General features: G+C 41.0%; 1 protein-coding gene across 1 annotated transcript in view; it reads left to right on the plus strand.

Moving 5' to 3' along the window:
* Positions 1-4766: 4766 nt before the first annotated feature.
* The window catches only part of phaf1 (phagosome assembly factor 1), a 75112-nt gene continuing 54292 nt past the window's right edge, over positions 4767-25586 (plus strand). Inside the window, exons 1-3 of the mRNA XM_060838216.1 lie at positions 4767-5411; positions 16740-16822; positions 21176-21259. Coding sequence (XP_060694199.1) covers positions 5348-5411; positions 16740-16822; positions 21176-21259 — 231 coding nt within the window. The 5' untranslated portion in view covers positions 4767-5347. The remainder of the gene's footprint in view (positions 5412-16739; positions 16823-21175; positions 21260-25586) is intronic.

The following is a 25586-nucleotide window of genomic DNA, read 5'->3' on the forward strand; positions in this document are numbered from 1 at the left end:
CAAGGAGCTTTCAGCAAAATCAGAACCATTAGGTAACAGAGGGCAAACTCTTGCTAGTTGGAGTCATACCGAGTACATAGGAAGATGGTTGTGCTCGTTGGAGGTCAGTCACCTCAACTCCAGGACATCTCTGCAGGAATTCCGCAGGAGAGTATCCTAAGCCAAATCATCTTCAGCTGCTTCATCAATGATCTTCCTCCATCATAAGGTCAGAAGTGGGGATCTTTGGCGACGAGTACACAATATTCAGCACCATTTGTGACTCCTCAGATACTGATGTAGACCATGTTCAAATGCACCAAAATCTAGATAATATCCAGGATTGGGTTTACAAGTGGCAAGTAACATTTGCACCACACAAATGCCAGACAAGACCATCTCCAATAAGAGATGATCTAACCACTGCCCCATGACATTCAATGGTGCTACCCATCACTGAAACCCCCACAATAACATCCTAGGGGTTATCATTTACCAGAAACTCAACTGGACTTGCCACATAAACACAGTGGCTACAAGAGCTGGTCCGAGGTGAAGATTGCTGCAGCAAGTAATTCAACCCCTGACTCCCCAAAGCCTGTCCACAATCTACAAGTCACAAGTCAGGTGTGTGATGCAATACTCCCCACTTGCCTGGATGAGTGTAGCTCCAATACTCAAGACACTTGACACCATTCAGGAGAAAGCAGCCTACTTATTTGCCACCACACCCACAGGCATCCATTCCCCCCACCACCGACACTCAATCGTAGCAGCGCGTACTATCTACAAGAAGCACTTCAGTAATTCACAAAAGCTCCTGTGACAGCACTTTCCAAACCCACGATCACTTCCGTCTAGAAGGACAAGGACAGCAGGTTCATGAGGACACCACAATCTGCAATGTTCCTCTCCAAGTAACACACCAAACTGACTTGGAAATATATCGCTGTTTCTTGATTATCACTAGGTCAAAATCCTGGAATTCCTATGTTGTTATCTAGTGTTTCCTTAAGATAATTTATAAAACTCTGACCAGAATGTTATAAATGAATTTGCCCAGATAACCCACAATACTGAAGCAGTCAAACCAGTACGAGTACAAGCAGATAATATGGGACACCTGGGCAAATAACATTTCAGTCACAGTTGTCTCATAAAACAGTCCCAACTTTATTACGATCAAGGTTAAAATAACCTTTATTACTAAACATACTATGTCTAATCCTATTTGGACCCATAAGGTTACAATACTTCCCCAGTCTCTTGGAGATTTATGCAGTCACTCTCTGGTTGTCTCTAGGTCTGCGAAGCTTCTCTCTCTCTCTCTCTCTCTCTCTCTCTCAATAATCACCTGTCTGTCTGGGTCCTCCTTTGTTTGATGGTTAGGTTATTGGGGGTATGTCTGCTCAGTATAACTGTTGTTTTTTTTCATTATGCTAATGTCATTAGCACCTGGTTGCTGTGCTTGTACTGAATCTGGTGTGTGGGTTTTGTGATCTCAGAGTTTTACTTAGCCAATGTACCCAGCATCCCTGGCTGTTTTAAACCAGCTGTTTTAAACTAGCCAGGAGTCTGCTACAATGTAGACTGCACAGGTTTAAAAAGGCATCTCACCACCAACTTGTCAAGGGCGACTAGGGACAGAGAATAAATGCTGACCAGTCAATGATACCCACATCTCACAGGTGAATGAACAAAAATTCTTAGTATCATCATCTTAATGTTTGTAATTTCACCAGGTTCCTCCTTCCCTTTCACCTCCTGATTTATAGTTTATACTGAATTTATTTTTGCATTCTATTCAGTGAAGGCAAAAGCAAAATTCACTTCATCCACTGTTTCTTTACTATCAACTCCCCATTCTCACCATCTAGAGGATCAATGGTGACTTTATTTACTCTTTTCATGTTTAAATCTGTTTAAACTCTTGCTATCCGGTTTTTACATTTTTGGCTACCTCTCTCTTATACTTTAATTTTTTTTTCACGATTAACATTATAGTCTTTCCCTTTCCTTATATTCCAATGAATCATCTGACCTGCCATTTATTTGTGTGTAGTTATATGCATTTTCATTAAGTATAATTGTTTCTATAACTGCTTCAGTCAACCACAGATGATGGGTCCTCCCTTAAAATTTTTCTTTATAATAGGAATATACTTATTCTGAGTGTGCTAATATGCCCTTAAATGTCAGCCGCAATGTCTCTATTGATCTATCCCCTTGGTGAGTATGCCCATTCACTTCAGCTAGCTCAGCTTTCATTACCTCATTTAGGAATAAAACACTATACTTATATCCAATCTTCTCCCTTTCAAAACTAATGCAAAATTCAATCATATTGTAGTTGCTACTACTAGGGATGTCATTAATTAATCTTGTCACATTGCACGATATCATTCCAGGCCTCTCTGAACACAGAATTACTCCCAGTGGACTGGACGATTGCAAATGTGATATTGTTGTTTAAGAAAAGTGCGAAGAATAACCCATGAAACTGTAGACCTGTCAGCTTGATGTCAATGGGAAAACTGATGGAGGCCATAATAAGGAATAAGGCAAATATACACATAGGAAAATAACTCAATACTTGACAGTCAACGTGGCTTTGTCAAGAGTTGGTCATGTCTTACAACTTTAATTGAATTCTTTAATGAGGTTACACAGGCTGTGGATGTAACATGTGGATTCAGAAATCATTTGTTATGGTGCCACATGGCAGATTAGTTAACAAGTTTGAAATACTTGGGATTGATGGATCCTTGGCAGCATGGATTAAATGTTGGCTGAAAGATAGCAAACAATTGTAGGTATAAGTGGGCATTTCCCAGATTGGAGAAAATGGTGTTACCCAAGAATTAGTACTGAGATGCTTGATTTTTCTGTGTAATATAAACGATCTGGAGATCAGTGTCGAGGACAAAATCTCTAATTTTGTAGATGCTAGGGAGAATGATGATGATAATGCTGAATAACTTCAGAGGGGCATTGACAAATTGGCCAAATGAGCGTACAACTGCTAAATGAACTTCAATGCAGAGACGTGTGAGGTAATGCATTTTGGTAGAAGCAACACAGAGAGACACTACAGGCTTATTTATACAACTTTGAGGGAAGTACAGGAACAGAGGCATCTCGTAGTTCACAAATGCATAAACAGACCCTTTGGTCCATCATGTCCATGCCAACCATAATCCTAAACTAAACTAGTCCCACTTGCTGTGGGTGGCCTTGCAAGTTGAAACAGTTGTTAAGAAGACTTATAGGGCCCTTGAGTTTATAAAAACAAGGAAGTCTCAGTGTCTACATCTCTACAAATCATTGGTCAGATCACATTTGGAGTATTGTCCTCAGTTTGATCACCTTATTTAAGGAAGGATGATAAAGCCTTGGAGAGAGTTCATTGAAGATGAATTAGAATCATACCAGGAATAAGGGATTTTGGATACAAGGGAAGTTTAGAGAAATTGGGCCTATTCTCTTTGGTGCACAGAAAACTAAGAGGTGACCTTACTGAGGTTTTCAAAATTAGGAATAATTTTGATCATGTAAAGAAAGACATTCTGTTTCCACAAGTTGCTATGTTTGTAACGGGGGGGGGGGTCACAATTTTAAAATTATCAGCAAGAGAGCAAGGAGTAACATGTGGAAGAATTTCTTTACTCAGAGTTGTTCGGATTCAGAATGCACTGTCTGGGAGAATGGTGGAAGTGGACTCCATAAAAGATTTCAAAGAGAATTGAGTATATATTTGAAATAATGAATTTAGAGAGTGGAGATAGAGCTGGAGAATGGGCCAGCTGGGTATCTCTTTGAGGAGCTGGTACAGACAAGATGAGTCAAATGGCCTCCTTCTGTGCTGTAAAATTCTATGATTCTACAGTTCTATGACTGGTCTCTAGTCAGTTCAAAATGTGCTCCTCTAAAAAACTATCTTAAAAAGCATTCTATGAACTCCTCTGCCACACTACTACTATCTGATTTTTTCCAGTTTATATGTAAAGTCACTCATGATTATTGCCATTGCTTTATCATAAGCACCCAATATTTCATCTTGTATACTTTATCACACATTGTGATTCTGTTAAGGTGCCTGTGGACCTCTCTCATTAGTTAATTCTTTCTCTTACTAATCCTCAATTTCAGCTAAACTGATAGCGTTGACTCTTGTTTTGCTAAGGTTCTTTGACAGCACACTCAAGTCAAGTTTGGCCTTGATGTCAAAGTCTCTCAACCTCAACTGAGGAATTCAGCTTTCTATGTTCGTGATTGTATCGAGTGGCTTCTGCTGCTGGTCAGGTAAGAACAGGACCCAGCTTGGTTGTGAGGCTATCATTGTTACATGGACTCCCAAAACATACCATCAGTCACTGAGTGTGGGACAGCCCATGCCTGTTACTGAATAATACCAAGATATACTCATTATATAGTAGTGTTGGACTTCACCCAAAGTGACTCCAATTGAGGGTAATATTTTTGAACTGGGAGAGTTATGTGCTTTTGTTGGATGGCTGTTCACGTTCTGCATTAAAGTGCATCACCTCAATGGAAATGTTTTCAGCCGCACATGGTGCCGTCCAGAGAATCCTGTTCGAGATCACCGAAAGATCCTCTTGCAAACTGGCTCGTTGCTGTGACTGAACAAGGCCCGGTGCAGCCTGTGTGAACGGTAACCACGGCAACGCAGCCCGTTACTCCTCCACGCCAGCACGGGATCACGTGGTGGCCCAGCCCATGTGACCCGGCTCTTCCGAGCGCCCAATCAGAGGCTTCCGTCGGTCACGTGACGGGGTGTTGCGCGGCCTCCGCCGATTGGGCGCCGGCCCAGTCGAGGAGGGCCGTGTTCGCCTGCGTGCAGGGCTCCTGGCGTCTGCTCTGATCGTCAGGAGTAACCACTCGTAACATCAAGAATGAAGTAACCCCTCATCGGGCAACGACCGCAGCCCGACTGCATCAAGCGTGTGTAACGGAGGTGGGGATGAGAGGGGGATGTGACTCGGAAGTGATTCTGCCGGAAGTGGGGTTCCGTCTAATCAGCTGATGGTGATGGTGAAGAGGTGGCTGTTATTGTTCGAGGTTTGAGAAGAAGCCAACGGCCCCTAGACGTGGATAAGACCGCCCTCCGCTGCCCCTCACCTTGCGATATCTTTCCCGCCGGGGGCACCGTGGCACCCGGGTCCTTCTCCCCGGGACGGATCGGCATCCGACCATTTATACCGGGGACCCAGCAGCTCCCGGGCTCCTGTACCCGGGACAGAGTGGATCCCGGGTCCCTATCCCCGGGGCACAGCGAAAGCCGGCTCCTCCTCCAGCAACGGGACAGCCGGGCCTGGATTCACCCGCCCCCTCGCTTGCAGCCGGGCCAATGCTCGATCTGGAAGTGGTGCCCGAGCGGTCTCTGGGGAACGAACGATGGGAATTCGCTTTAGGTAAATACAATCTGATGTGCACAGTGTGCATTGGGTAACAGTTTTGTTCATGTGAGGTACATCTCGCTAGAAGGGGCGAAGTGAAAGGCGAGGGGACATCGTTTCTGAATCCTATGGAGAGGAGGGGTCGCATTGTTCTGCAGAGGTACATACAGAGCGATTGTTTATGTAGGAGGGAGTAATAGTACACCCCCCCGGGGGTTGGGTGGCTGCTGCAATTCCTTTTGAAGAATCTGGGGAGATTGTTCCCGCGAGGTATGAAGTGTTTCCAGTTGACGTCCATTATATGGGCGCTAGTGTATTTTTTAAAATTAACTTGATTGTCTATTGTAGCACAGCACTTGGCCTCTTTCTTCTAGATTTCAGATCTAAATCTATTGTTATATCGGAATTTAGGATAAGACTGACTGCATTTTCTTGGACAGCACTTCACCAACAGATGAGTCTATTCTGTGCATTTAGCAGACCATCCTAGAAAATTCCTGAAGAAGGGCTTATCCCCGAAACGTCGATTCTCCTGCTCCTTGGATGCTGCCTGACCTGCGTTTTTCCTGCAAAACATTTTTCAGCACTTCGTCCTAGAAAATGGACAGGTGCAGAATCCTCTTCGAGACCAGTTGCATCTTGCTTACTGAGACAGTTATGTGTAACTTGTTGGACTGGATACAAGTCCTGCCATGTAAAGAGAAATATCTACTTTCTGTTAATTTGCCAACTGCTAATCAATAGCTGTGAAGTACATTTAATTATTGTAATTGTGATAGGATAGTCTAAATTTATTGCTGTTTTGCTGTCTTACTTGGCATCCTTGATGCTGGAATTTAGTGTAATTCACTTTGTTTAATCAGGAGCGCATGTAATCGTGTATTTAGTGGTGTCTTTTGCTGGCTTCTGTGCTATTAGCTGATGGCCAATTTCTACCCATTTGTTCTTTGGAAATTAAATGGAGTGTCTCTTGGGAAATTGGAATGCTTGTTCAGATGATTATATCGTGATTTGAATCGGATGAGGTGAGCAGAGCAATGAAGTGGTGTCTGAGTGGTCTCTGGGGAACATTACAACTGAGCTCAGTGGTTTCAAGAATGGTTGGCTGCTGGAGCAAGAATAGTCATGGTCTCCCAGGATCCATGTTGGACCATAACTATGCCTGGTTAGCAAAATGTGTGATTTGGTCAGTTCTAGGACTACCTCATTGCAGGTCAGTGCAAAGGCAGCCAACCACTTTGCTGTTCTTACAGCTGTTATTTTGTATTCCTGACTCTAAGTCCATTTACTTATTATTCCTCACTGAACCACCTCTTTTAAAATTCCCTAAAATCCTTCTTTATCCTCTGGATCTGCAATCTCCTTGAGTTGAAAGCCCTCTGAAATCTTTGTCTTCATCAATCTGGTTTCTTTTGCTTTTTTTTTGTTTTGTTTTAACTCGTTTCAACATTGTTGACTTATGAGGTCCAAAGGTCTGAAATTTTCTCTTAAACTTCAACACATTTCCCTTTTTAAAATGCTGCTTAAAATTCACCACCTTAACCCAGCTTTTTGTTCATATCCTAATGTTTCCTTGTATAACTGTTAAATTTTGTTAATGCCCTTGTGAATTGCCTTGAAGATACAATATAAAAGCAAGTTATTGTTAATGGGATTCGTTTTTACAGCTGATATTTGCTCTGTGCTTAAAGTGGGGAGGATAAAAACGCTTTTCCTATGCATAGGAAGTGTCCACCCTCCAAAATATTATGATATTGAAATGAAATTGCCACACATGTATTTGCTGCTCCATGCAGCTAATGAATTAACTGGTTGGCCCTGTACAATAGTGACTTGCATTGGTAACAGGTTTGCCTCCCTGTTTTATTATTTAGTTTTCTGACTTTTTTTTAAAAGTTGATTTTATAATATAACTTCTGATCTTTGCATTTTTATTTCCAACTGTGACTGTGTTCCAACCAGTTCGTCTATTTTCTTGAGCTATAGTATCTTTAAGTTCACAGATCCTTGACTCTTCACTTTATCGTCCTTTTAATATTGATCCTGTGCAGTATTGTACTTGACAGAAAATAGTCAGTTGTTCAGAAGTACATAGAGGAAACTACTAAAATAAATTTGGTTGAGGTGTTTTTGAAATGATGCAGTGGCTGTGATGAAATCTTCCATCAGTTGTAATGCAAACCCTAGTGTGTGCTCTTTTACCAATCATATTAGTAAAGAAGGTTGACCTTAATTAACCAACTGACTTGTGAAATGCTACATCTTGCCAAATGTTTAGGCTCTTGTCTCTCTCTCTATGTAGTGCTCCGGCTTTGTTACCCTTCTGGGAAATCATTACAGTCCATAATCAGATTTTTTGATAGGTTCATTTAATAATGTAGGCATACAAATAAATGCAATGCAATATGCCAACTTAATTTGTTTTTTTAACTGTGCATTTTTAATTTGTTTTCTCAAAATTAGATGCTGCCTGGGTGAGAACCTTAGCTGTTGAAGTTAATAGACTGTCTGTCTATTCTTGGCTTCCTAATACAGATCCCACATTTAAAATGGGCAAATTCATAAGCAGCAAATCATGTTCATATAAGTGGTCCAAATAAAATATATGCAACATATAGTGCTTGATGATGATCCAGAGTCCTCACCTGTTCCTCAATGACAAGCCCTTTGTCTCCAGGATAATTTTTGTAAATCTCTCCTGGACCCCCTCCAAAACCTCAGATACAGGGCCCAAAATTATTGCAAGTGTTAGAGTCCATTTGCCTATTGTGTCTGTGCTCACTCTCCAAATGAGCAGCATTACTTGGTGCCATTCACTTGCCTCTTCATCCAACCCTTGTATGTTGGATGGTTACGTAAATAGAAACACTGCCCTCATGAATGCCTCAGTTGAACTTGTCCATGCGCTTCTAGGCAGTGTATTCTAAACCTGGAAGTTTGTTTTTTCTCTCATCGCATTAGCTTTATAAAATTACTTCAAACTTGTGCCCTTTAGCCTTGTAGTGTACTCCTGATACCAGGCACCATGACAGTCAGCACAGAACTATTTCACTCCTTGTCATCTGCACCATTCCGGTATAGATGACAGCTCAGTTATTTCTGAGCATGATTGGGTACTGCCAGCAAAAGGTTATAGTGTGGTAGATTATAATAATGTTATCTTGTTCATCGGTATCTACACTGCCCTGACCTGAAGTTCTTTACTACTGGGTGTTGCAGCAAGGATTTCCAGCTCCACAATGGTAAACTCATCTTGATCGTGGATACTCAGTATTATTAAACTGAAAGAACAAAGTGTAAGACAAAACCCAACCACTTTGGGTTGATCCTCTGAAATGTTATGTTAATTTTTTTATGCTTCAAATTTTATGCTTCAAACACTATGGAAGAGTGTGACCATGGCTGGTTATCTGTTGTGCAGTAAATACCTAGCTGGTGGTGAGATTAATGTCAATGGCACAGTTTTTGATCCCCATTTTGATAGACCGAGCTATATTTGGGTTAACGTCATTGCACTACCTGTAGGAAACAAATCATGACGTTTTTGTTCAACAAATAATCGCCAAATGCTTATTTTTGGACAGAAAACTCGTGGCAGCGGCAGCTTCACAGACATCACAGATAAGTGAGCACAATTGATTCAGTCCAAAATAATTATGACCTAGGTGCTAAAATAATTCATTACAAATTACTCTTTACTGCAAAGGATGGTTGTTATTGCGTTTTGACTTATTCAAATAACTGGATGTTTTTAAAATGGGTATTTTAACAGATGGGAATTTGACCATCTTTAGCCAGCTACTGCAAACATGTTAACAATCTGGATTCCTCTTTACCTCCCAGTTCCCTTGGAGGAACAATCCTAGCTTTTCCTGCTTTATTCTTTTGATCCTTTTCAGTCAGACCTAGTAGACCTTTGGAGTTTGAACAGTGTGAAAATTAGCACTGTATCTGAGTCATTTTCCTGAGTAGCAGTGCCTCTGCTTTTATCCATGCTGTGGGCTATTTTTCTGTACATCATAAATCTGCTCAGGTGCCAGTTGTGAACCTAAGGAAAGTATCAGTGATGCTAGCCTATTGATGGGAATAAAGCTCTGTTTCCAAGTACATTTGCTTTTTCTAATTTTTTTTGAGGCTTTTTTTTTTCAATTAAAACCCAAAACAGAGTGACTCAGTTGTTTGTCCACAATGTTTAACAGGGTAAGTGCGTAGTAAGTCGATGCATTATAACCATGCATAAATACAAAATCTTCTATATTGTGTGGCTTCAAATTTGTGTAAAACTACCATATGAAGCTGTATTGTTTCATTTTTATGATCTACTGTCTGTCTGAAAGACTTTGATTCATTCCTCACACTAAGTTAACTGACCTTAAATGAGAATATTCTATCTTTTCTTCAGAGGCCTGGATTAGTGTTCAAACTAATAGATTGATGGTTGACTTCCCATGCTAGTGTGGACCATCACATGTTTGAGTTTGTAGGATAATAAAGTAGACATTGTGATTTCATTAAGTGATTTCACCAAGATAAAATGGGTGTGTGTGTGAGTGCGCACACATTTTGGATTGGTCTACCGTTTGATCGTGGCTGATCTGTTTTTCAACCCCATTCTCCTCCTTTCTCTCTGTAACCCTTGATCCCTTTAGTCGAGAACCTATCTATTCTTGTCTTAAATACACTGATTTCTCATTCAGAACCTGCAGAGTTCCATAGATTCATTATCCTCTGGCTGAAAGGTTCTCCCTTTTGCTCTAGGGTGTGCCCTAGTGTCCTAGTCTTTCCTAGAGGCAACATCTTCTCCAAATGCACTCTATCCAGTCCTCTCCATTAAACTCCAAATACAGATTCAGAGTCCTCACCTGTTCCTCAATGACAAGCCCTTTGTCTCCAGGATAATTTTTGTAAATCTCTCCTGGATTCCCTCCAAAACTTCCGGATTCAGGGCCCAAAATTATTCATACTATTCCAAATGCTGTCTGACCAGAGCCTTATTCAGCTTCCTTGAAATGAGTGTGAATATTGCATTTGCCTTCCTAACTGCCAATTGAGCCTGCATCTCAAACTTATGAGAAGTCTGAACTAGGCCTCCCAAGTCCTTTGTACTTCAGATTCCTGAAGCCTGTAGAAAATAGTCCACACCTGTATTCTGCATAATGTCATGATTTGCTAAATTGTATGCCATCTACTGCTTTGCCTTCTCTCCTCTTCTGTCCAAGTCCTTCTGTAGATCCCCGCTTCCTCAACGCTACCTGTCCCTCCACCTATCATTATGCCATCTGCCAACTTAGTAACAGTATCCTCACTTCCTTCATCTAGATTGTTAATATAAACCTAAATTGTATTCCCAACACTGACCCCTGTGGAACTCCCACTCGTCATCAGCTGCCATCCTGAATTAGAATCCTTTATCCCAATTCCTGCCTTCTGTCTGTCAGTCAAATCCTCCATCCATGCTAATAATCTTGCCCCAAATACCATAGTTGTTATCTTCTATAGCAGCATCCTTACAGCATCTTGTCAAAAGCCTTCTGGAAATCCAAATAGATTGTATCCACTGTCTCTTGTTTGTTTAATTTGCTTGTTACCTCAAAATAATTCTAACAGATGTATCAGACATAACATCTTCTTGAGGCCCCATTTTACCACGCACTCCACAATCTCTTATTCTTTATGGACTTCAAAATCTTACTAACAATTGAGGTCAGGCTAACTAATCTATAATTTGCCAAATTCTGCCTTTTTTTTTCTCCTTCCTTAAACGTGAATGTTACATTAGCCATTTTCCAGTCCACTGAGGCCCTCCTGACTCCAGTGATTTCTGAAAGATCACCATCAACCATCAACTCTGAGCTCTGAGGTTTAGTCCACCTGGTCTGGGTGATATCTCCACCTTTCAACTTTTAATCCAGTATTATCCCCTCCTGAGAGATGTGAAAGATTAGGGAGAAGTCAACTGTTCCAGATGACAATACAGGAACTGTCCACCTGCAACTCCTCTCAGATTGTATGGATCAGTTGGAGTGGCAGCCGGACTCGGGCATCCAGGAGGCAGAAAATTTTCTAGATGGGAATTCCGTGGATATGGTTACAGTAGAGGTTCACCCAGATAGAAAGGTGATTCCCCTCTTGAATAAGTATGCCATTTTGGATAACATTGTTTGTTTTTTTTAGGGTGGGGGAGGTGGGGTTACTCGGGAAAGCAACAGTAGAGGCCAGATCAGTGGCATGATGACCAGCACTGTTGTATAGCTGGGTAGAACTGTAGATGAGGTAGTAATTGAGGACTTTGTAGTCATGGCGCATGTGTTTGTGGCCACAAGTGAGGCTCAGGATGATGTGTTCCTTCCCTGGTGCCAGGGTCAAGGATGTCTGAGTGGGCACAACAATCTGAAAACAGAAGATGAGCAGCCAAAGATCATGGGCCATATTGGTACTAATGGCAGGCAGGAGGAGAATTGAGATGGATTGAAATGAAAAGCAGGACCTCCATAATTATGAACTAGTGATTACGCCTTGAGCTAGTGTGGCCAATAATAATATAGTTAGTGTGGCTAAATAGCTGAAAATGTGTTGCTGGAAAAGCGCAGCAGGTCAGGCAGCATCCAAGGAGCAGGAGAATCGACGTTTCAGGCATGAGCCCTCCTTCAGGCTCCTGCCCGAAACACAATTCTCCTCGGATGTTGCTTGACCTGCTGCGCTTTTCCAGCAACACATTTTCAGCTCTGATCTCCAGCATCTGCAGTCCTCGCTTTCTCCTGGCTAAATAGCTGGTCTGGGGGAGGGCTTCATTTATCTGGATCATTGAGATTTCCTCCAGGACAGGAGGCACCTGTACAAAAAGGATGAGTTGCACTTGAACAAGGGGGTCACCAATAATCTTATAGGGAGGTTTGCTAGTGCCACTAGGAAGGATTTAAGCTAATATGGTAGGGGGATCAGTGGGCAAACATGTGGACTGGTTGAGGAGAAGATACACTTAAGTCAAGTCTAATAGGGAGAATAGACAAGGCCAGTTTGAGTACACTGGGACTGGCAGTCCGAAGTGTATTGATTTTAATGCAAGGCATAGAACAGATGAAGCAGAAGAGCTAAGAGCCTGGATTAGTATTTGGAACTACCATGTTGTAGTCATTACAGAAACTTGGTTGAGAGACTGTTCTAGGGTTTAGATGTTTCAACTCTGATAAAGAGGGATGTAAAAGGAGTGGAGGAGTTGCAATTCTAATTAAGGTGAATGTCTTGAGGGGCTCATTCAGTGAGGTCAAATGGTTAAACTCAAGAATAAGCAAAGTGCACTCACTATGCTGGCATTACACTATAAGTCTCCCAATAGCCAGCAGGAGATGTAAAATCAGAATGGTTGTTGTAATGGGTGCTCTTAATTTCTCCAATATGGACTGGAATTTACTTAGTGTCAGGAGCTTAGGTGGGGCAAAATCAGAAGGTTTCCTTGAAATAATACAAAAGTTGTCCAACTAGCCTCGTATTGGGGAATGAGCCTGGTCAGGTGATCAAAGTTTCAGTGGGGGAGCGTTTTGGAAACAGTGATCATGTTCTGAGAGTTTTAAGATAGTTATGATTAAGGGTAAGACTGGTCATCAGGTTGAAGTACTAAATTAGGGAAGGCTAATTACAACAATATTAGGCAGGACCTGTGGAAAATTAGATTGGGGACAGTTGTTTGTGTAGATTCACATCTGATGTGGGCCTTTTTTAAAGGCCAGTTGATCAGAGTTCAGCACTGGGATGTTCCTCTGAGGATAGCAAGCTTTGGGAGCCATGGTTGACAGCAATGTTCCCCCAGCCCCCTATGCCTATCTTTTGATAGAATGTGTATCCTTGGATATTTAATTTCCAGCACTCATCCCAGCCACATCTCTGTGAGGCACATAACATCATATCCACCCATTTCAACCTGTATTGCATTCACCTTATTTTGTATACTGCGCACATTTAGGCACAACACCCTCAGTCCTGCATTGACCACCCTATCTTATAGTTTTCCCCATATCTGCTGTAGCTGAAATTGGCTTCCTGACCCTTTCCAGCCACTGTCCTTTTAATATGTTGTGCCAGCACCCCTCCTGTCTCCCCTCTTTAACTTAGTCTTTGCAACCACCCTATTTAGTCATTCTAATTGGACCCTGCCCCTAGATGGAACCTGTCCCAATACTAATGCCAGTGTCTCATAAAATGGGATATCTCTTTTCCACCTCATTCCTTTAGCTATGCATTTCCTTCCATAATTTTGTGTCTTTGTCACTGTGTACATGGCTCAGGTAATGATCCAGAGATTGCAATCTGAGGTCTGTTTTTTTTTAAGTTTGGTTCCTCAATCCTGATATTCCCAAACAGGACCTGTTTTGATGCCAACAGAGATCACAGCAACTGATTCCTTCCCTTTCTCTCCAGTCTCATGGTCTGACTTAGGTTGTGGGTAAATTGTTGGAGGTGATGAGAAAAGATTTATGGACATTTATGGTAGATAACAATTGGTTAGGGATAGACAGCACAGTCTTGTGCAAGGAAAATCGCATCTCAAATTTGAGTTTTTGAGGAAGTTACCAAAAAGATTGAGGGCAGAGCAGTAGATGATGTTTACTTGGACTTTAGTACAGCCTTTAACAAGATTCCACATGGTAAACTAATTATTAAAGTTAGGTCACATGGGATTCAAGGGAAGTGTGTCAATTGGATACATAAGAGACAGTAATGGTGGAGGATTGCTTTTCGGACTGGAGGCCTGTGACCAACAGTGTTCCACGGATTGGTTCTGAGTCCTCTTTTGTTTGTCATTCTGTAGATGACTTTGAGAATATAGAAAGCATGGTTAGTAAGTTTGCAGATATCACCAAAATTTGTGGCATCATACAGTGAAGAGCGTTTTCTAAGGTTACAAAGGGATCTTGGTCAAAGGGTCAGTGGGTTGAAAAATGGCAGATGGAGTTCAATCTGGATAAATGCAAGATATTACATTTGGTACAACAAACAAGGGTAGGGCTTATATAACTAATGTTAGGGCCTTGGTTATTGTTGTGGAACAGAAGGGCCTAGAGGTGCAGTTGCATAATTCTTTGAAGTTTGTGTCACAGACAGGGTTGTTGAAAAAGCCTTTGGCATGCTGAACTTCGTTGTTCGGTCCTTTTGAGTGAGGGATTTGGCAAGTCATGTTGAGATTGTACAGGACATTAGTGGAGGCCTTGACTGGAGTACTGTGTCCAGTTGTGGTTGCCCAGTTATCAGAAGATTATTATAAAGCTGGAGAGGGTGTTGTGGTTCTGTTCGCCGAGCTGGGAGTTTTTGTTGCAAACGTTTCGTCCCCTTTCCAGGTGACATCCTCAGTGCTTGGGAGCCTCCTGTGAAGCGCTTCTGTGATATTTCCTCCGGCATTTATAGTGGCTTGTCTCTGACGCTTCCGGTTGTCAGTTGCTGTCTGCTGCAGTGGCCGGTATATTGGGTCCAGGTCGATGTGTTTGTTGATGGAATCAGTGGATGAGTGCTATGCCTCTAGGAATTCCCTGGCTGTTCTCTGTTTTGCTTGCCCTATAATAGTAATGTTGTCCCAGTCGAATTCATGTTGTTTGTCATTTGTGTGTGTGGCTACTAAGGATAGCTGGTCGTGTTGTTTCATGTCTAGTTGGTGTTCATGGATACGGATCGTTAGCTGTCTTCCTGTTTGTCCTATGTAGTGTTTTGTGCAGTCCTTGCATGGGATTTTGTACACTACGTTGGTTTTGCTCATGCTGGGTATCGGGTCCTTTGTCCTGGTGAGTTGTCTGAGAGTGGCTGTAGGTTTGTGTGCTGTTATGAGTCCTAGTGGTCGCAGCAGTCTGGCTGTCAGTTCGGAAATGCTCCTGATGTATGGTAGTGTGGCTAGTCCTTTGGGTTGCGGCATGTCCTCGTTCCGTTGTCTTTCCCTTAGGCATCTGTTGAAGTTGCGTGGGTATCCGTTTTTGGTGAATACCTTGTATAGGTGTTCTTCTTCCTCTTTTTGCAGTTCTGGTGTACTGCCGTGTGTTGTGGCCTTTTTGAATAGTGTCCTAATGCAACTTGTTTTGTGTGTGTTGGGGTGGTTGCTTTCATAGTTCAGGACTTGGTCTATGTGTGTGTGGCTTTCCTGTATACCTTTGTGCTGAATTCTCCGTTCGGTGTTCGGAGGCTCCCAAGCACTGAGGATGTCACCTAGAAAGGGGACGAAACGTTTGCAACAAAACCTCCCAGCTCGGCAAACAGAACCATTACAATGAGCACCCGAGCTACAAATCTTCTCCCAAACTTTGAACATTTACCAGGGTGTTGCTGGGCATGGAAGGTTTGAGTTAAAAAGAGGCTGTATAGGCTGTGACTTTTTTCACTGGAGTGTAGGAGGTTGAGAGGTAACCTTACAGAAGTTTATAAGGTAATTTGGTGGCATAGTTAATGGTAGTTGTGTTTTCCTGTGTATGGGTGATTTTGAGACGAGGGATCATGTTTTTAAGGAGAGATTTTAAAAAGACATGAAGTGGTAGATGTAGGTACAATTACAATGTTTAATAGATATTTGGATAGATACATGAATAGGAAATATTTAGAGGCAGGTGGAGTTAGTTTAGTTTGCGATTGAGTTTGCCATGGACTATTTGGACAGAAGGATCTGTTTCTGTGCTGATGAGTCCTGTGCAGCAATAGTTGCTATTCTGAACTTCTCCATTGGCACTGTTGGGCAGAAAACAGGAGCTTTGATCTGCATCTAATATCTGTAAGCAACATGGAAACACTCTGCATTGCTGAAATGTCATTGTTCAACACTAAAGCCTCAAAAATTTAAAATATTGACCTTTGATTACCCTCATTCTGTAGTCATGATGAGTAATCATTTCTATTAAATCTCGATCAACAATGTTATTAGTTTTAAGAGAATTCTACTAGATTTTTAGAAATGATAGTGAAAGTGCTGACTTCAGAAATGTGCGGGTTATAAAATGCACATCTATGATTTAACTTGCTCTCCATGAGCCTTTTTGTTTTGTCTAAATCTGTCTTTCCTGCTCAATCCCTTTGTTTACTTTTGTCTGTGTTTGCCTCCATAGCCCCTTGGACCTGCCTTCCAAACTGACTGGGACTTTGTAATTGGCTGCTAAGATTTGTAAATTATTAATGATTTTCAAAAATACTTTTTATATTTACTTTTTCCTCTTTGTTCTCTCCTGTCTTTCCACCCCCACCTCCACCTCCACCACCAGCGCTATCTTTCTTTGTCTGGTTGAACTTAACTTGTTCAGTGTACTAAAATAATTTAAGGTTTAATAATGTCTAAATGAAAAGACCTGGTTACAAACTGATTCTTCTACTTTTTTTTAGGAATGCCATTGGCTCAGGGTGTTGCTATTCTCCAAAAGCATTGTCGTATCATCAAAAACGTACAGGTTCTCTACAGCGAACAGGTGAGCGACCAATCCCTGTTGCCCATATATTTCTCTCAGTGCAGTTTGTTATCTTACATGCTGTACAGTTATCTTACACATACAGTGGCCCCAGATGATGATTGATACTGAGCAAGTGAGTTTCTGGTGTGAGACTTAGCTTGGTAAACTATTAGCTTTAATTTTGCACTTTGATTGCTGTGGTGGCCAACCACTGATGTATTCACAAGAGGCTGCCAAAGAATTTTTAACAGTGTAAGTTTACACAAGAAAAAGATATATGAAAGCAAATAACTTCAATAAATAACAAAGATTAAATCCTATTTCCCACCAATGTTCTTAACAGACATGTGATTGCACTCCTGTCTGGTCTCTGAAGTTACTTGCTCAACTGACAAGGTTTCAGGCAGTTTCCCTTCCTCAGATGTGATTCTCTGCCATCTCCTGCCTGTGACACACAGGCATGAGCTAACTTGTCGAATTCTAAGGAAAGTGGAGTTTTCCTCGGCCCTTGGATTCCCAAAACAGCTTGAGATGCCTTTTCCAGTTCTGTGGCCAGGACACTGCCAAAACTAAAGTGCCCTTCTGTTAATATGGATTTTTCCTTTCTTGAACAAACCAGCTTGTGCAACCTCTCCATCTGTCCTTTGAGTCATAAATCTTAAATTGAGGAACACTTCAGCGATTATCTCACTTCGGTGGTATTTAAACTGTATCATATGGTTTATTGGAAAGGCAGCTTTGACCCAAAGCCAGAAGCGTTTTTGATCTTTTAAAGAGTTACCTTACAGAATTAAACCCAAAACCCAATTATTTTATGCTCAAATAATAACATTGTAGTGTAAATCTTCATAGCGTTAATTGAGATATGCAATCAGGTTTGCTCTAGTTACTAGTCAGTATTTCACATTTGCTGTCCAGCATGATTTTAAAATGCCATTCTGAATGAAATGGGAGACAAAGAGAAACTTCTATGCAATTCTGTCTGGTTCGTCTCTGCTTAAGAGAAGAGTGGCAAAGACTAACATTCCTCATTGACCTGGCCCACAGTGATGTACTAATGGAATTGCTTTCCAGAACTGGAAGAACTTGATTTTGGATTTAAAATGTTTGATATTTCCAATTACATTCAGAATGTCCAAGGTTAACAGTTATGTTTAAGGAAGCTGCTGTGTATGTTGTTTTCCTGGCATTAGTCCATAAGGATTAGGCTGGAAAGCTAATTTGCTGGCTGACTGCCTAGTAGGTCTTCAGTTGAACTTGTCTAAACCAGTCACTTATTCAAATGGCTGATGAACTGAGATTTTCCCCAGAAGAAATAGCCCCACAAAAATTGTAATAAAGTACAAAAGCTTAACTTGCATATGAGTTCCATAAGTGTCTGTGAAGATATTTTTTGGTTAATGAAACAGTTTAATTAATTTTTCTTTGCGGTTCTGGAAGATGTGCTGTGTATTCCTGGCAGTTTTCTTGTTGAACTATTGACATTGGTTTGAATAATTTTCATTTATTAAAGCTTTCCATGTCTTTCAATGTATCATCCTCGTGACAATTTCTCCTGAGAGGTGCTGTTTTGACTGGTGTGGGATGGATTATGACAGCTGAGACTAATCCTCCACTGAATACCCAGACATGCTTCTGTGATGAAAACAGTCCTTTTCCAACAAATTAGGGGAAACAATATTCTATTTTATAATAGTCTTGGTGCTACTTAAAATGGATGTTTGCTGAATTTCAAGATAGCCGAAGCTGAATTGGCTTTAGGACTCGTCCAGGTTTGATCTGTAAACAATTTTTGGAAGCCCTGCTCCAAGCACTAATAAATGAATAGACAAGGTATCAGTGGATATGCTCATGTGTTGAAAATGCTATTGTCACCCTATCGATAATCCTTTATTCAAAAAGTTGGTTGGAACTAACATTAAGTATGTGTATACCATTGCAGGGCAGAGAACTCCATGCTGTTACACAAGAGAAATGAACTTTTGATAAACTTAGTTGCTTCCAAAGTAATTAAAGTGACTGTCCAGAAGCATTAATGCAAACTAAATGCAATCCAGTCCTAGCATTGGACCTCGGTTAGATCTAATTTGGAATGTTGTCTTGTTTTAGACCTTTGCGAAAATTGAAGAGGCTCAGTAGATTTATACAAAAAAAATTGCAGTTACATCTCTCAATTAATGTAAGAAAATAATTGAGCTCAAATGTTGCATAATCAAATTAAAATCACAGAATATTAAGAGGGACTTAAGCTTGATTTAAAAAGTTGTCTTCAACTGAGATGAGAAATGCAGTGTAAATTTGCTCCATCACTAAGCGTGCCCACTTGTATTTCCTATAACATCGCTTATCTCCTACCCTGTCTGAGGTTAATTTCATTTTATATGCCTTAGTTTCCTGTAGATTTCACAATTCGAATGTTTCCTCCTCGAAACAAGAGTCTCTGGACCCAAAACATTAACTCTGCTTTCTCTCCACAAATGTTGCCAGACGTGAGTTTTCCAAGCAACTTCCAATTTTGTTTCTGATTTGCCAGTATCTGCAATATTTTAGCTTTATTCCCCACCCCCCATGTTTTCTTGGTTGACTTTCCATTTTTCAACCTCTCCAAACTTGGACAGAGATTTAGATGAGTTAATGTTCTAAGTTTCACCAGGTCCTATTTGTCCGCCTGCCCATTATCATTGCCCTTTGTTGGTTCTTAGTCCAGCAATATTGGTATTTAGAATTCTTTTCCATTTCACAAAATCTATAGGTTTACTGCACCCAATCTTAGTACAACCCTGCAACCCTCTAAGATATCTGGTTTGTTCCAATTCTGACCTTTTGCCCATTACTGTTTTTATTTATTTCACTGTTTGGCTGTTCCTTCAGATGCCCTAATCTTTGGGATTCCTTCCCTGCATCTCTCATTTCCTGTGTTGACACTTCTTAAAACCTACCTCTGAATCTTTTATTCACTTGTTTTATACTTGCCTGTGTGACTCCGTGTCATGGGTTTTGTGAATTGTGCCACTGAGTATTAAGGGTACTATCTAACTGCTAGCTGTTGTAAAGAGTATGGTTTCAATTGTTTTCAACTTGTGTTGTCTGTCTTGCTATGTTGCTGTACACAACCTTCCCCTTGCCCATTTTATTAAATCTTATCAGCATAAGCATTTTTCTTCATGTACCTATCTAAATTGCCCTTGTGAATCTGGGCTATAGCTAACTGTTGCTTGTGACAGCAAGTTCTATGTCCTAATCATTTTCTCTTTGGCTGTGTTAGTGACTGGCTTCTATTTATGGTCTATAGAGGTAGTCCTGCACAAAAAGATTGGCCAACAGTATTTCCTATTTTGTGTTTTTTGCCAATCTATCAATCACCACCTTTTTCCTGTTTCAGTTGCCAGAATTATGATTCTTCCAATTTTAATGTCTGTGAATGTAAATACCTAATCTTCTAGAAACATATCACTGATGTAGAAATTGATCTTTAAACCATTTCAGAACAGAAATCGTACTGTGTACACACTTCCAAAAAAAAATTGTAAATGATTCCTACTATTTCAACCCTTCTAAGCAACTTTGGATCCAATTTGTTAGTGTTTTCCAAATTCAAATATTGTCTTGAATGACCCCAAAGGTATTGTCAAGGTCTTCTGGCAGTCCATATACATTGCATTTCCTCCATATCTGTCATAGTAACAGCTCAATTGAGAGGTAAATCTGATGGAACAAGTATAACCAGCCCAACACCAAGCAGGGTACATGCTATAATTCTAATGTGTGCTGCTTTGTACCAAATCAAAGTTTTGGAAGTTTTTAAAAAGCTCAAGGCTTACCACTTTGCCTGATCTAATGGATGCATTCAATATTAAGGTTAAAACCTGATTTGTTGACTTTTCTTTTCTACCTCTGGTCTTAAAATTCAATTCTCTATTGCCAAAGATAGAGTGTACAATCTTGTGGTTATAGAGTAAGTTTAGTCACTGCACCTAGATAAGTTTAATAGACTTACTCTTGCACCCACTCTGGGACTCATCATTTAAGTGGACATAAGTGTTTTTTATCATGGGAATATCATCTGCAATTTTCCTCCTTTTCAACTCCTGCACCATTCCAGCAGGCTGATATCTTGAGTCTCTGCCACCTCAGCATGTAGAGACAGGTATTATTTGCTGCCTTGCCTCAGTTTCCCACACCAAGTCTGAAAGTAAAAAGAAACACTCATTTATTGCTGCAATGTAGATAGCTGCAGTGATTTGTAACTTTCTAGGTCGCCATGGAGTTCCTGGGTTTTAATGAACAATTATTCAAGAACTTAAATGCAACAAATCTGGTGTATGATGTTGTTGTCTCATTAATTAATAGGGTTTTCTTTTCTCTATACAGTCGCCACTCAGCCACGACCTCATCCTTAATCTCACTCAGGACGGAATCAAACTACTCTTCGATGCTTATAACCAGAGACTAAAGGTCAGCGACATGTCTATACTTTGCTATCCTATGATGGTTAATTTGTTTACAAGTTAATTCTAGTGTGAAACATTGATATGACAAGGCATTAGCTGTGCCATATAAACCAATTGGTTACCATGGTGTAGCATAGAAATAAAGCTGACAGGTAGAAGGGAGTAATTGGACAATAATTCACAGGCATAACTCATTCCTTCATTTAAAAGTCATCTATGCTTTAACACTAAACTAGAAAATATCCCCCACAGAATATGAAGATCTAATTAGGAGCTGTTGTCTCCTGAATTGGAAAGGCTGATTTGCATCTGGGCATTAATATTTGAGGAAATGTGCCTGTTATAATTTCAGCATCTTTCGTGGAGGGGGTGGTAGCTTCCTAACAACCAACTGTGTTCCATAACAATCTCCTAGATTGGCATTCAAGTTTTGTAACCTTGTACTTATTCACTTCTGGACCTAAGATGATAATATGGCATGTCCTTTTTGGAGTTGAATGGTGTGGAAGTTTGAAGTTGTCGACTCATCATGTTTTGAATCAGTGCTGATGTTTTCTCAAAAACAATCTCTCCAGCTAGCGTAACTGCATTCCCTGAACTTTTAAGCAGTTTTTGTTCTCCAACTGCCCTTTATTCTGTTGCCAGTACCACCTGTTGTCACTTGTGCCACATGCTCATCCTTCATGTGGCTTAAGTTTGTGATCACATCAGGCATCACCTGCCTGTAAAGACACCTCAACCAACCAACCATCCAACCAATACGGTGCGGACAAAACTAAATATTATTGTAGTAGCAACGTTTATAGAAATTTGGAAAATAGAGAGATTGCATCTCAGCAGTGTTTCTCAGCAGTATGTGGGGAGGGGCTAGGAATTGCAAGGCTGATGTGTTACAGCTTCAATTTTGGCAGAAGGGTATAATTACTGTCTGGCAAGTTTACACTACACTATAAGCATGCACATCAGAATTTGTTATATAGATATTTTTACTTTGTGGGATGTCAGCATTCATTGCCTGTCACTAATTGCCCTTGGGAGGTTGTGAAAACCAAATAATGTCCCTTCCTGAGTCAGAGGCTCTGGGTTAGATTTCACCACAGACCTCGTCAAGGAAGCTGTAGTCATCATGATCGTCAACATGCAAATCCTTAGCAAACCCATCAGTGGCCAACAGTAAGAGTGGGAGCGATTCCTTGTCCGCTTTAGATAAAGTAAGTTAGAGTCACGACCATCACTATCCATGGCTTCAGATTGCAACATGCATATATAAGTTAATGTTGGCACATCAAGTTGTTAACAAACCACCAATTGCATTTGAAAATGTGGTACTGAGCTGGCTTGAACTGCGGAGTCTGTTGTGTATAGCTATAGTCTTTTTAATACAGTGACTAAAAAGGAATGGTGGTACAATTCCAAATGGTAACTTGGCAAACAATTTGCTGGTGCATTTCTTGTGATTGCTACCTCTTGTCTGCTATCTTATGAGGGGTTAGCAATGGTATTCGCTATTATAATCATTAATGATTATCCTTTCTTCTGATCTTATGATGAGGAAATGTTAATTTGAATCAGTTAAAGATGGTTGCATCTGAGACAATATGCTGAGGAACACCTGGTGGCTGTTATGGTGTGAAAGTGTGCCAACCTCTGGGCCAGAAGATCTGGATTCCAGATCCCACCTGCCCTAGCCACGTTGTCATTGGTCTCAATACATTGATTTAAAAATATTTACCCTGAGGAACTCCTGAAGTGATGATCTAAAGTTGAGATGATTTTCCTCAAACAGCCAGGGTTAGCTTTCTTTGTGCTGGTTATGACTCAGCTAGTGGTGAGGTTTCCCTCCATTCCCATCAATTTCAGTTATGTTGGGGCTCTTTGTCACGCACTTGGTTAAATGCTATCTTAATGGCAAGGGCGGTCACTTTCATCTCCCCTCTGAAATTCAACCCAGATACAAAATTTTTGAATATAGCTTGTAAAGATGTAGTGCAGTAATTCTGTTGAATAAATTCTAGATTTTGCTGCAGTCTACAAACAGTATAAAAATCTATATCATGCACTCAGAGGTGAGCACCCTCATTTTTTTTTTGTAACTGTGCCACCTTATCGTTTTAATAGTGATATTGCCCTTGTTATACTCCTGAAGCTGAAAGCTATGCTATCTATGTCCGTCATAATTTTATAAACCTCTATAAGGTCACCCCTCGGCCTCTGAAGCTCCAGGAAAGTCCTTAGAAATGATCCCAAATAACTACAGTAATCTTTGTTGTTGAGATGGGGCTGATAGGCTATGGCTGCTGTGGAATGGAATAGGATGGGATTGTATTCACATTTTAGTTAGGATTGATTTGAGGCCTGCCTCCTTGCCATGTCTGCAGCAAAGATATTAGCACAGTGGATCAGACCTGTCTTCAAGTAGAGAGCCCAAACAGAAACATCTAGGAAAGCTTTCAATGCTGAGAGGAAATTGTTGAAAACTTTGATTCTTTGTTAGTCTGGCAGTTACGAAAATACTGTTAATGTGAATTAAGTTTTCCAGATAGTTGAATGATTTTACTTAATGCTGATGTGTTTGGTGTGAAAGAACCAACTGGATCTTTTGTCTAAGCGCTTTCTGAAGCGTTAATTATCTCTACGGCTCCTTGAATGTCTAGGCATAGAGGTTAACAGGACAGAGAAAGAAGACCTGAAATAACTGGATGGTTTGTAGTACAGTAGGAAGCCGTGTTGAATGTGGTAAGTACCAAGGAAATCTGAAGAGAATCAGGAAGAATGACAGAGCATGAGTAGATTAATGGCTGGAGCAAAGCCAAAAGCCTTTTACAGATAGGCAGCTATTGAAAGGTGGGAACATAAGGAATTGAATTTCTAGGTCCATTGATATTGGTTTGGAGGGCAGGAATGCTGATGTGTTGGGGGGAAAAGCGTTGGGAGGGAAGCCTGATGTCTATCTGCCCCCATGACCTATGGAGTCATAGAGATATACAGCACAGAAACAGACCCTTCGGTCCAACTCAGCATGCCAACCAGATATCCTAAATTATTATACTCCCATTTGCCAGCATTTAGCTTGTATCCCTATAAACCCCTCCTATTCATATACCCATCCAGATGCCTTTTAAGTGCTGTAATTGTACCAGCCTCCATACTTCCTCTGGTAGCTCACTGCATATGCACACCACCCTCTGCATGTAAAAGTTGTCCCTTAGGTCCCTTTTAAATCTTTTTTTCCTTCTCACCCTAAACCTATACCCTCTCATGTTGAAACCACCCAAGTAAATGATCTTATCTATTTATCCTATCCATGCCCCTCATAATTTTATAAACCTCCTGTAAGGTCACCCCTCAGCCTCTGAAGCTCCAGGAAAAATAGCCCAGCCTATTCAGGCTCTCCCTATACCACCGATCCTGGCAACTTCCTTAAATCTTTTCCAAAGCCTTTCAGGTTTCACAACATCCTTCCTATAGCAAGGAGACCAGAATTGTACACAATATTCCAAAGGTGGCCTAACCAATGCCCTGTGCACCTGCAATATAATCTCCCAACTCCTATGTTCAATACACTGTCCAATAAAGGCAAACATACCAAATGCTGCCTTCACTGTCCTATCTACCTGCGACTCCACTTTCAAGGACATCTGAACCTACACTCCAAGGTCTCTTTGTCAGCAACACTTCCCACGGCCTTACCACTAAGTGTATAAGTCCTGCTCTGATTTGCCATTCCAAAATGCAGCCCCTCCCATTTATCTCGATTAAGCTCCAGCTGCCACGTCTCAGCCCATTTGCCCCTCTGATCAAGATCCCGTCGTACTCTGTAACCTTCGCTGTCCACTACATCTCTGTTGCCATCAGTAGACACTTTAATGGTTTATCTGCCCATTAGGCTGCCATTTGAGCCATTCAGTTGTGCAGTTGAGGCTCATAGCTTGCCTTCATGTGCATTTTGTCTTTGTTGGGAGGATCCACAGTCAAATAGAGAGACCAGGAAGAAAAGCGATAGTGATCTCCCTTCTGGGGGTTTAATTTATTGGCACTCAATGGATCATAGACTGGCATACCCCAGCTGCAGTGTCTGCACCAGAACAATGACATTGCTGGAGCCTGACAACAGTTCATCATCTCTGGTGCCTGTCCACTTCATGCCTGCTCTCAATAGCCTATTTGCATCTAAAGTCTCCTCGATATTAAAATCCACTCCCCTCTGGTGCAAATGTAGCAGAAGATGCCATCATTATTGACACAGCTGGGTTGCTGGCCCAAACGGAGGGCTGATTTGCTGTGCACAATTGGAAGACAGCCTTGGTAATTGTTTATTGGCCATTGCCAGC

The sequence above is a fragment of the Hemiscyllium ocellatum genome, chromosome 17, assembly GCF_020745735.1.
Source record: "Hemiscyllium ocellatum isolate sHemOce1 chromosome 17, sHemOce1.pat.X.cur, whole genome shotgun sequence".
Classification (NCBI taxonomy): domain Eukaryota; kingdom Metazoa; phylum Chordata; class Chondrichthyes; order Orectolobiformes; family Hemiscylliidae; genus Hemiscyllium; species Hemiscyllium ocellatum.